The 12,803-nt window shown below is 41.8% G+C and overlaps 1 protein-coding gene across 1 annotated transcript in view; it reads left to right on the top strand.

The window, feature by feature from the left end:
* The window catches only part of exoc2 (exocyst complex component 2), a 70,531-nt gene that overhangs the window by 27,826 nt on the left and 29,902 nt on the right, over nt 1–12,803 (top strand). Inside the window, exons 7-11 of the mRNA XM_075486020.1 lie at nt 555–635; nt 2,670–2,815; nt 5,709–5,790; nt 5,883–5,985; nt 10,020–10,138. Of these exons, the coding sequence (XP_075342135.1) occupies nt 555–635; nt 2,670–2,815; nt 5,709–5,790; nt 5,883–5,985; nt 10,020–10,138 (531 nt within the window). The remainder of the gene's footprint in view (nt 1–554; nt 636–2,669; nt 2,816–5,708; nt 5,791–5,882; nt 5,986–10,019; nt 10,139–12,803) is intronic.

Here is a 12,803-nt window from a genome sequence, read left to right as displayed (position 1 = left end):
GCTCTCAGCACCCAGCTGCCCACCACTGCACTCCATTTATTTATTCACTGGGGCAGCCCCACCACTGTTTCTCTGTGTCCCCCCCCCCCCCTCTTTTCAAATCCCCTCTCCCGCGTAAAGCTCCTCATGCTAAGTGATGGATAGAAGCCATCAGAGTTCCTGTGTTCCAGGTCATTTTTTTTTTGGCATCCAGACCTCCAGCCTCGCTTTTCCAAATGTTATTTTTCAGGCGATTAAAACCGTTTTTAGATTCATATTACCTCCGGGTCGAAGGGCTTTAAATGCACCGGCGCTGCTAAAGTGTGCCGTTAATGGCTTCGGTCGGGTTGAACTGACGAGGTCGTGTCCTTGTTGTGTGGGAACCGGCACCAGAGGGAGTGGGTCCGGCAGCAGCATCTGTGGCTGGAGAGCCAGTGGGGTTATCTCCCATCTCCCCCAGCCTTAGAGCCTGTTTATTGTTTTACCTTCAGTTCCTGAAAGTGAAAAAATGTTCCCATCTTTGTCGTGTCCCCCCCTCTAAGTGCTTCAGCCCGTAATGTTGCTTCTTGTTCCAGCCATCCACCAGAGGTTGGAGTCTGACGGCACGGAGAAGGTGGAGGGATCCATGACCCAGCGGCTGGAAAACATCCTCAACCGTAAGCATCTCGTCCTTTTTTGGATCTAATTAGTAAAGTAAAGTGTTTCTACTACACATCACGTGTCCAGCTGAATTAAAGGGATAGTTTGCCTCTTTTGACATGAAGCTGTATGACATCCCATACTAGCAATGTTATTTATGTAAATGTACTTTATTTATAAATAAAGCCCTTTACAGACAATCCTTACGGTGTACCAAAGTGCTTTACAGCAGGTAATAAATAAAGAGAAGAATGAGTAAAAACAAATAAAAACAGTAAAAGAAACAGTGAAAGCAATAAAATACAACAAAATCAAATAAGATAAAATAAAATAATATAAAAGTGTCATCATACTACTGGGTATTAAAAGCAATCCTAAATAAGTAGGTTTTTAGCCTAGATTTGAAGATATATGAACATCTTCTTACCCCCTGCTGCGTCCTGTGAGCAGAGTTCCAGCCTCGTTTTGGTGTTGAAGAAAAGTAGTCCGGCTAGTTGGCTGGGGTTTAAAAAATAAAGCGTCTTGCTTCTCAAAACAATATGCGTTCAACAGAGTAATACATTTGCATCACAAAATGGTTCTCCAGGAAAAAGTCAGACCTCACAATCGCTTGGCCCTATTTTCTCTCCCTTCGTATCACTGCCTGCTGCCGCCTGCCGACAGCCGCGCCTGTTACGGTGTTTGCTGCTCGGTCTGCACTTCGGTCTGCTCGGTCTGCACAGCAGGCAGTGATACGAAGGGAGAGAAAATAGGGCCAAGCGATTGTGAGGTCTGACTTTTTCTGGATAAACAATTTTGTGATGCAAATGTATTACTCTTTGGAAAGCATATTGTTTTGAGAAGCAAAATGCTTTATTTTTTAAGCCCCAGCCAACTAGCCGGACTACCTTCATCAACACCAAAACGAGGCTGGAACTCTGCTCACAGGACGCAGCAGGGGGTAAGAAGATGTTCATAACACTTCAAATCTAGGCTAAAAACCTACTTATTTAGGATTGCTTTTAATACCCAGTAGTATGATGACACTTTTATCTTATTTTATCTTATTTGATTTTGTTGTATTTTATTGCTTTCACTGTTCTTTTATTGTTTTTACTTATTTTTTACATATTCTTCTCTTTATTTATTACCTGCTGTAAAGCACTTTGGTACACCGTAAGGATTGTCTGTAAAGGGCTGTATAAATAAAGTGCATTTACATTAATAATATTGCTAGTATGGGATGTCATACGGCTTCATGTCAAAATAGGCGAACTATCCCTTTAATATCAAACTTTAAATAGTAAAGGGGGGGGGGGCTGTGATGTGCACCATCCATGTTGAGCAGTTATAACACATCTGCAGCTGAAGAAATGTGCAGCCAGCTCTTCCCCTCTTTAACGAGCAGATTCCTCAGCAGTGTGCCCACTCTTGTGTGTCATACACGATACTGTGACCACTCTTAATGGAGGGTCAATAAGCCGGCCCTTTTCCTCAAGTGTAGAGTAAATAAATCTCCCAGCCGGACGTAGCTTTCATCCCTGCCAATGCAGGCTGGAAGGGCCCGTGGCCCAGCAGGCCCCCCGAAGCCCATGCATCAAACGCACAGCCCCAGCCGGCCAATCACAGAATGACCTTATGAAATGTCAGCTCCATGACAACTCAGATTGCAGAGTGAAAAATGTTAAATATTCCTCCGTTCGGCTGTTTTCCCTTCAAGGATTTTTGTCATGGGGGTGGGGTTCTGTTTTGATTATAAGATCTTTGTTTTTTTTCCTATCTGACGGCACATCCGTGACCACCCACGAAGCCGGTTAGCCGTGCGCGGGTCCGGCCCGAGCGGGCCGACTCAAAGATAGATGTCACTTTCTCCTTAGTCTCAACTTGAGTCTCGACTCCTGCTCTTCTCTTTTGTGTCAAAATAACGTCCGGAGCAGGAGGAAAGCCAGAGACCGGCAATAAGAGGGAAATGTGGTATCAACATTTATTTACACAGGCTCATTTTCTCCTGCCTCTTTCAGTCGCGCTCCAACTCTTTTCTCACTCGTCTTTTTTTTTTTTTTCTCTCGCAGGAGCGAGCGATACTGCAGATACTCTCTTCCAGGAGGTCCTGGGGCGGAAAGACAAAGCTGACTCCACACGCAATGCGCTCAACGTCCTGCAACGCTTCAAGTTTCTCTTCAACCTGCCACTCAACATTGAACGCAACATCCAGAAGGTGACGAATTAGCACTGATGCTAAACCCTGTTGAACAAAAATCACATTTTTTGCCACACATCTGGGCTGTGTTTGAAACCGCATACTACATACTGCATACTACATACTTACATACTGCATACTACATACTACAAACTGCATACTACATACTACATACTGCATACTACATACTTCCATATTTCCATATTTCCATACTGCATACTGCATACTACATACTACATACTACATACTGCATACTGCATACTACATACTACAAACTGCATACTACATACTACATACTGCATACTACATACTTACATACTGCATACTACATACTACATGCTGCATACCCCATACTGCATACTACATACTGAATACTACATACTACATACTGCATACTACATGCTGCATACTACATACTACATACTGCATACTACATACTGCATACTACATACTGCATACTACATACTGAATACTGCATACTACATGCTGCATACTACATACTACATGCTGCATACTACATACTACATGCTGCATACTACATACTGCATACTACATACTACATACTGCATACTACATACTGAATACTGCATACTACATACTGAATGCTGCATACTACATACTGCATACTACATACTTACATACTGCATACTACATACCACAAACTGCATACTACATACTACATACTGCATACTACATACTTCCATATTTCCATACTGCATACTGCATACTACATACTACATACTGCATACTGCATACTACATACTACATACTGCATACTACATACTTACATACCGCATACTACATACTACAAACTGCATACTACATACTACATACTGCATACTACATACTTCCATATTTCCATACTGCATACTGCATACTACATACTACATACTGCATACTGCATACTACATACTGCATACTACATACTTACATACCGCATACTACATACTACAAACTGCATACTACATACTACATACTGCATACTACATACTTCCATATTTCCATACTGCATACTGCATACTACATACTACATACTGCATACTGCATACTACATACTGCATACTACATACTTCCATACTTCCATACTTCCATACTACATACTGCATACTACATACTGCATACTACATACTACATACTGCATACTACATACTGCATACTGCATTCTACATACTACATACTACATACTACATACTGCATACTACATACTTCCATATTTCCATACTGCATACTGCATACTACATACTACATACTGCATACTGCATACTACATACTGCATACTACATACTTACATACCGCATACTACATACTACAAACTGCATACTACATACTACATACTGCATACTACATACTTCCATATTTCCATACTGCATACTGCATACTACATACTACATACTGCATATTGCATACTACATACTGCATACTACATACTTCCATACTTCCATACTTCCATACTACATACTGCATACTACATACTGCATACTACATACTGCATACTGCATACTACATACTGCATACTGCATTCTACATACTACATACTACATACTACATACTGCATACTACATACTTCCATACTACATACTTCCACACTGCATACTCATCGATCAGACAGTATGCAGAGCGTTTACCCACAATGTATTTCGCTCCTGCCCGAGCTGAAATCAGCCGACCTGAAGCTGATTTCGCTTAAGCTCTAAACTCTGTAAACTTTAGCAACATTTGAAACATTTCCAGGCGAGAAAGTAGTCGTTTAGATCCCCAACGTGTTGAAAACCTGACAAAATACCGGCTATTTATAATTTTGTTCCCACGAATTCGGCGCTACTAAAGCTAGCCGCAGTGAGCTAACACACTTCTGGTTATTTTCACAAAATAAAATACCCGTTGCCTTTTATCATAGGGAAAGCCATTACCATACAATTGGTGCTTTTGTTTTGAAAACAGGAAGTGAACCTACCCTCGTTGTAGCTAGCTTGAAACTGCCGTTTTGACAGGAAATGACGATCGGCGACGTCACGTTACGTTGCATCTTGGGTAGTTTGAGTATGAGTAGTAACCTCATGATGCATACCCAACATTTCAGAGAATCTAGTATGCATCCGGGAACTTCCTGCTTACTCAAACTCGCATACTAACTCAAAAAGTTAGTATGAGTAGTGGGAGTAGTAGGGGAAGTATGCGGTTTCGAACACAGCCCTGGTCTCCTTTGTCTAAAATGTTCTGAGCTAGCTTCCTGTCTCCTTAAGCCCGCCTCTCTGAGGTCCCAGTCCGCTCCGATTGGTCATTTGGTTGATCGAAAACTGCAAAGCAACCGCGGCGTCTTTTCTTTGTGCGAATGTGTGTTTTCTTGGTGATGTTTTCTCCGCTAAATGTGAGATATTCTAAGCTGCTCTTCCCTGTTACATGCACAAAATCTATATTTAATACTGAAGGAAAGGGGGGAAGTAAACAAAAAACCGAGCAGACTAAACATAAAACCTTCTGGCAGCTCGTTTAAATGCAGGAAAATGCATAAAAAAACAGCCTATTTGCAGCTTCTTGACGTTTCCTTCATGAAGCTTGTAGTGAAAGTCATTATTACATGTTTGCAAGCTTCGGTTGGTAAATAAATGTGACTTTTTCCCGCTTTTTAGAGGGAGTCTGATGTTCTGAACCTGCTTTAAAGACGCAGCGCTTTGTAAATATACATTTTCACGTCAAAGTTTCAACTCTTTTTCATTTGCCGAAGCGTTGCCTCACGCTCGTCCGTCCCCAGTTTTTATTGTATATTTGTTTTTGAGGCGCAGCTTGGCCGACCGTCAACCAGAGGGTGGGGCTAGAGAGGCTTAAATACACAGCGTGTGTCATGATTGATGACTTTAAAGAAACACTGCGTAATCAACCCAACTGATTTTTTTTTTTTTTCTCCTTGCAGGGAGATTACGATGTGGTGATCAATGATTACGAGAAAGCCAAATCCCTATTTGGGAATACCGAGGTTCCGGTTTTCAAAAAAGGTAAACGATTTTGAGTGTTTCGGCCCGATAAAAGCGCATTTTTGGGGTTTATTTTCTGCAAACTCAGACACTTTTGCTCCCCCGCGCTGCAGTTTACACGGAGGTGGAGACGAGGATCGGCGCTCTGAGGAGCCTCCTGTTGGAGAAACTGCTGCAGACGCCGTCCACCCTCCACGACCAGAAGAGATACATCAGGTTCGTATTCCTCTCTGTGTGTCCTCAGAAGCCTACAATCAAATAGAAAGTCCTGACCAACCTCTTGGCCTCTTTCATTGCGCTGCTTTTGGTTTGTTTTATGTCTGTTTATGTCATTGTTTACCAAAACTCGGTTTTTTCTTTTTTTTTTCTTTCGCCTCTCACTTTTTCTTCATGTTCGCAGATCCTCTCATCTTTCTTGTTATGTGGCTCTCTTGTTTTAGTTATGTATTTTCTTCTGTCCCTCGCCTTTCTATCCCTCCTTTTTTTCCCTCCATCCATCTGTCCGTTCATACTTGTGGTCTCCACCGATTTATTATTGTTAAGACCAACCTGTCAGGATCACAGAGACCAGCTCTCGACCGCATGGCAACATCTTTCATCCCGGTGCATTAGGCACAGCTCTGAACGCCCACTCAGCTCCTGTTTACCCTTCGCATGGAGGGTGGGAGCCACGTCCATTTCTGTGTGTGCGTGTTTTATCCATGTGGCTCTTTTTTTTTGAAAGACGCCACCTAATGAGAAACAAAGGGCAGCTGCTTTATTGGACGATGGCAGAGGAAGCCAGGCCGCAGCTTAGCGCGTGAATCATCTGATATCCCAAAGGACGCCGAAATGATGTCCAGGAAATAAACTCCTCGGAGACAGATTATGATTACTGGGATGAAAAGCAGATCTGACTGTTTGTAGACCTCAGAGCCTCAAAATATCTCCGCGATACCTGATCCGTGCACATAAATAACACAAGCGGCCGACTCTTCACCGCTTTGCTTTGCAGACTCTTAGATTTTTTTTTTTTTAATCTCTAATGGACAAATTGTTTGATGCCGAAACCGTGAAACCAAGAGCAGACCTCTGTGCTGACAGCACAACATTTTCCACGTGCTTCTTCTGTATCGAGCACGCTTGCATCTCTGTTGATGGTAAACCAGTTAAAAGGGGCCTTTATCTGAGGATTTCAGTGTTTGGATCGATTCTAAAGTCTTAGCTAAAGGTGGAGAATCGGTTTTATTTTGGAAAACAGAAAGAAACTGATTGATTCTGATGATATTTTGCACATTCGTGCTGTCCTCTCCATTATCATTACCTCATTTATGACTTTGGGGGGGTTTGACGTTGCATCAAAATCCCTGTTTCATAGATTTTATCAAATCAAATCAAATTTATTTGTATAGCACATGTACAAAACAATTCAAAGTGCTTCACATAAAATAAAAGCATTGCAGCAGGGAGTGTAAGAAGCATTAAAAATACATAAAAGAATTTAAAGAGAAACAAATAAAATTATTTAAATGAATTTAGAAACAAGCAACAATCCAGATAAGTTCAAAGATAGCGTGCAGATTTCATGCATAGACACATGAGAACAGAAATGTTTTTAACCTGGATTTAAAAATGTCTCCATTTGGTGAAAGTTTAATCTCCACTGGCAGTTTGTTCCACTTGTTTGCAGCATAACAGCTAAATGCTGCTTCTCCATGTTTAGTCTGGACTCTGGACTGGACCAGCTGACCTGAGTCCTTGGATCTAAGAGCTCTGCTGGCTTTATATTCTCTGAACATAATCACAGATGTAAACCATCAGCAGGCTTTTAAAATCTGAAGAAGTAAAACTCCAGGTTTACTCTGTTCCCACCATTTAACAGCTTCCCTGGATTTAGACGAATCTGGAAAAACTGCTTTTTCATCTGATGAACGTCTGAGAATAAATACTTTGTCAATCAGGAACATTTCGTCCGGTGAAGTGTTTAAACGCTGCTTTTCTGGAGAGGCGTTTTATTGTGTTTATGTGACCTCGTTTAACCTCTTATTTCCCATTAACTCCTCCCAGCCTGGAAGCAGCCGCCATGAGAGGCGGCTGAATTCTCCAAACACTAAAGAACATAGTTTAAACGCTTCCTTTATCGTCTCCTTTGGCACAGCAAACACTGCACTGGAAAAAATCAAAGTCTTACCAAGTATATTTGTCTCATTTCTAGTCAAAATATCTCATTACACTTAATATAAGACACAACTGCCTAACAAGCACCATTTCAGCCAGATATAGGGACTTGTATAGGGATATAGGGATCTTGTTAAATGAAAAAGTCTTGAAAACAAATTGTTTTGAGTCACAAATCATATGAAACAAGCTTTTTTTTTTTTACATTTAAAGAGGTTTTTAAGCTAATTTCAAGATCACTTTTATCTCAAAAGTCCTAAATATCACATCTTATTTCAAGATATCTTGACAAGTCGATTTTCACTAGTTCCATTGGCAGATTTATTTGCTTATTTCAAGCAAAAACGTCTTGTATTTGTTGTTTTTCTTATTTATTTTTGGAGGGGCATTTTTTTCAGTGTGAAACCATCCTTCGTGAAAGAAAGAATAGATTTACTTCTTCAAAGTGACACTTTGATTTTATTTAGTCTTTAACTGGGATTCACCTGGATACAAATGAGGTCAGGAGCCTTTTGGGCCTTTTCTTTCCCACTTTAGATATATCTTATGACACTAACATGATACAGACTTAGACTTATCGTTTATCTTCCCAACATCGTCCAAAAAGGATCAAAGGGGGGAGTTTTTTTTTTTTTTAGTTGCAACTAGATGTGTACATCGTGGCTTGAAATGTTTAGCTTTAATTTCAGTGTGGGTGTGTTTCTGCTGTGTGGGTCGGAGTCTGTGCTTACGTTACGGTACAAACAGGCAAAGAGATGCTGGAAAACTGTGGCTGCGGACCATTTGAACCAGTTTTCATCTCGCAGTGCGATCGCACACGCTTCCAGAAACACGATACCTGCAGATACGTCCACAGAAGAGTCTGAAAACGAGTGTTAAACCCCTGACTGTGGGGGGGCCGCTGATCTTTTATCTGAATTATTAATAGCCTACGAAAGAAGGAATGATTGAGGAGACTCAAGTTGTTCAGTTAAGCCGAGCAATTATTTATTTCTTTTTTGATTCTTTTCATCACATCCTGACGACACACTTGAGCAGCTGCATTTTTCAGGGGGGGGTTTCCATCTCTGGAGAGGTGGAGCTGTGCTCTGCGCCTCCTGTCGTTAAAGGGACAGTTCGCCTCTTTTGACATGAAGCTGTATGACATCCCATATTAGCAACATCATTTATGAACATGTTCTTACCCCCTGCTGCGTCCTGTGAGCCGAGTTCCAGCCTCGTTTTGGCGTTGATGGAGGTAGTCCGGCTTGTTGGCTGGGGTTTAAAAAATATATATTATATATTTATTGCTAGTATGGGATGTCATACAGCTTCATGTCAAAAGAGGCAAACTATCCCTTTAATGCCTCCGCGCCTCACCGTGATGTCTTTCACACAAAATGGTAACCGTGTTGGAAAAGACGATTCCAGGCGGCGTTTGGCCTTCTGATGTTAAACTAAAACCTCACAGGTTGCCGGACTACTTGTGCATCTGTTTGCATTATTAGGATTTTGAGTTTGTGGGATGACTTTCTCTCATTCTCACACCTCACATTTGTGTACTAGGGCTGGGCAACGTTTAAAATGTTTAAGCTAATTAATCACATGATTTCCCTGATTGATCTCGATTAATCGCATTTGTACGCAAAATCCATAAATGAAAAATAAAAGCCTGTGAGCGACAGACTTTTACAAAATAAAAGCCTGTGAGCAACAGACTTTTACAATAATAAAAGCCAAAATAAAAACCCGGTTTGAGTCCCGTATCAGACGTCCCTGTGCTGCGTGTCGTTCCCCCTCTCTCTGCCCCCTGCTTCCTGTCTCTCTGAACTTTCCTATCCATTAAAGGCACAAAATCCCCCCAAAATAATAATAAAAAATAAATAAATAAATAGATAAATAAATTAAAAAAAATAATATGTTAATGCGCGATAAAATATTTAAATTAATTAAATAAAATTATAATATTAAAATAAATAATTAGCGAGTTAGCACGATAATAATGGGTTAACTCGCCCAGCCCTGTTTTATACGTAGCCTTTCTGTGCATGTTCCCATTTTCATACTCGAGGCCCCAGATTCCTCTGTGACGTCTGTGTCCGTGTGTCTTGCAGGTATCTGTCCGACCTCCACGCTCCAGGTGACCCGGCGTGGCAGTGCATCGACGCCCAGCACAAGTGGATCCTGCAGCTGATGCAGAACTGCAGGGACGAGTTCCTCACCGGCCACAGAGGTGACTAACCACGGTTAAGCTGTCATACGAGCCCGGCGTCAGCCGAGGGAAGAGAAATTCAGCTGCCTCTCTGCCCGCATTCCCCGCTCAGTCACCGCCCTCCCCGGCCTGTTCTGTTTGAGGCCGGCGTGTTTATTTTTTCATGAATGTATGAATAAGATGAAAGCGAAGGAGCGCTGGCTTTGGATTTGGGTTTCAGGGCTTGACGTGTTACCGCACACACACACACACACACATTCACACACATACTATCTTTCTCACTCACACACAGCTCCACAGATGGATTGGAACAATTAACCCCAATTAAGCTGTTCCTCTGTTAAATCAGCCAGCAGAAAAATGTGGATGTGAAACCATCCACTCAGGAAGACGAGCGATCCGGCAACCACACTTTCAGACACATACTCTGCTTCACATTGTGCGGTCGGAACGTAAACACGTCTCATGCTAAGGGGAGCAGCGATTTCCAGGGCTGGGGGCTTGATGGATGGAGGGGGTTTGGTTTTCCCTCCGTCTCCCCACATGGAGTATCATGATTATCATGTCAGTGACGGCCCTCCTTCTCAGCCACTCGTAACGAAGTGAATCTGAAATCACATGTGGTCCAGATATCATAAAAAGTGCTCAAACACTGACACGCCAGTTCCCATTTAGAGCTACTTTATTTACCTAAAAGCATAAAGTACAGTTTGAAGTGATTTAATATAAACCGTAGATCCAAACAGTAATCTGTACGCGTTATAATTCTGACACCGTATGTATAAACACCTCCCAGACAAAGTCCTCAAACCTAGAACAAACATTTCTCAATCATTTGTCAGTGTCTTCGAAAATGAAACCATCTGTTCGGTGAAAGCGAGTCGTATTGATTTGAGTGATCAGTTGTTGAACTGTTCTAACTCGCTGATGGACCGACAGACCACTCGGTGGAGTTCAGAGGAAATTTTGGGCCAAATGTGGTTTTTCAAACAGGTGGAATATGACTTGTGGGTCTCCACTGTCACGGTAACGCAATCCAGCTCGGTCCAGTTGCTCATACGTTTCTGTGGTTACGGCTAAAGCTATGACATCACGTGAGTAAAATTAAAAAGGTAGATCACTCTGAAAGCACCCTGCAGAGTTCTGCTCATAAATAAACACGACCGAGCGCAGAATCAGTTTTTCATGAAAAGTTTACAGAAGTTTGCTGTGAAACCTGCGTCATTTGTATCCAGCTGGCTAAGTTGGACGGCATGAAAAGCATTTTTATAAACGTATCATGTTCGAAAGTCTGCAAAAAAACCCGGGTTTTGCGGGTTTTTGTGGGCTTTCATAGAGCGTGCTGATGTGGGGTGTTTTTTTTTTTTTTTTTAGTTTTAGTTTTAAAGACACCAGAGAGGTTGAACTTGGACGGCGAAAAGTTTGAATTCTTGTGGTGTTTTGCCATGACGTGGCGTGTACAGTACGGTTAACTGTGCACAGCTGTGCACGGCTTCATCTTCCACCTCGACGGGGGCGGCGACACGGAGACAACTTCACATTTTATTCGTCACACCGAGGATGCTCTGATCCAAAGTGAAGCGTTTAGAGGAGTAAATTCTGATTATTTCTCTTAATTAACTGGTCGCAAGCTTTAAAGGGGAAGTTAGTTTTTGTGTTTTTTTTAAACCTGGACCTTGGCTGTGTTCGAAACTGCGTACTACATACTACATACTACATACTACATACTTCCATACTACATACTACATACTTCCATACTGCATACTACATACTACATACTTCCATACTGCATACTACATACTACAGACTTTCATACTTCCATACTACATACTCATCGATCAGATGGTATGCAGAGCATTTACCCACAATGCATTTCGCTCCTGCCCGAGCCGATCAATCAGTCGGCCTGAAGCTGATTTCCCTTAAGCTCTAAACTCTGTAAACTTTAGCAACATTTGAAACATTTTCAGGCGAGAAAGTAGTCGTTTAGATCCCCAACGTGTTGAAAACCTGACAAAATACCAGCTATTTATAATTTTCGGCGCTACTAAAGCTAGCCGCAGTGAGCAACGCACTTCCGGTTATTTTCACCAAAATAAAATACCCGTTGCCTTTTATCATAGAGAAAGCCATTACCATACAATTGGTGCTTTTGTTTCGAAAACAGGAAGTGAACCTACCCTCGTTGTAGCTAGCTTAAAACTGCCGTTTTGACAGGAAATGACGATCGGCGACGTCACGTTACGTTGCATCTAGGGTAGTTTGAGTATGAGTAGTAACCTCATGATGCATACCCAACATTTCGGAGAATCTAGTACGCATCCGGGTACTTCTCGCTTACTCAAACTCGCATACTAACTCAGAAAGTTAGTATGAGTTGTAGGAGAAGTATGATCTTATATCTGGCATAAAATACGTTCATCTACTCACCGATAACAGTTTGGTGACAACAATGACGTCGCTATTTACGTGCACGTGATGGTTTCCCTGCCTGGCTTACCTCAGCTCAGGTAGAACCTTAAAAGTATCCGACGCGCGGTACCAGTGACAACGGGAAAACACACAAACGGAAAGGCGCTATCAGCAATACTAATGACAGGTTTTTTTTGCTGTTTTCTGCGAGTTAATCTTTTGAAAAAGAGCGTTTCAGCAGGTGGTCGTCATGTGACTTGGAGCCACTTTCCCA

Source organism: Odontesthes bonariensis, chromosome 15 (genome assembly GCF_027942865.1).
Source record: "Odontesthes bonariensis isolate fOdoBon6 chromosome 15, fOdoBon6.hap1, whole genome shotgun sequence".
Classification (NCBI taxonomy): Eukaryota; Metazoa; Chordata; class Actinopteri; order Atheriniformes; family Atherinopsidae; genus Odontesthes; species Odontesthes bonariensis.
This window is presented reverse-complemented; position numbering and strand designations above follow the sequence as displayed.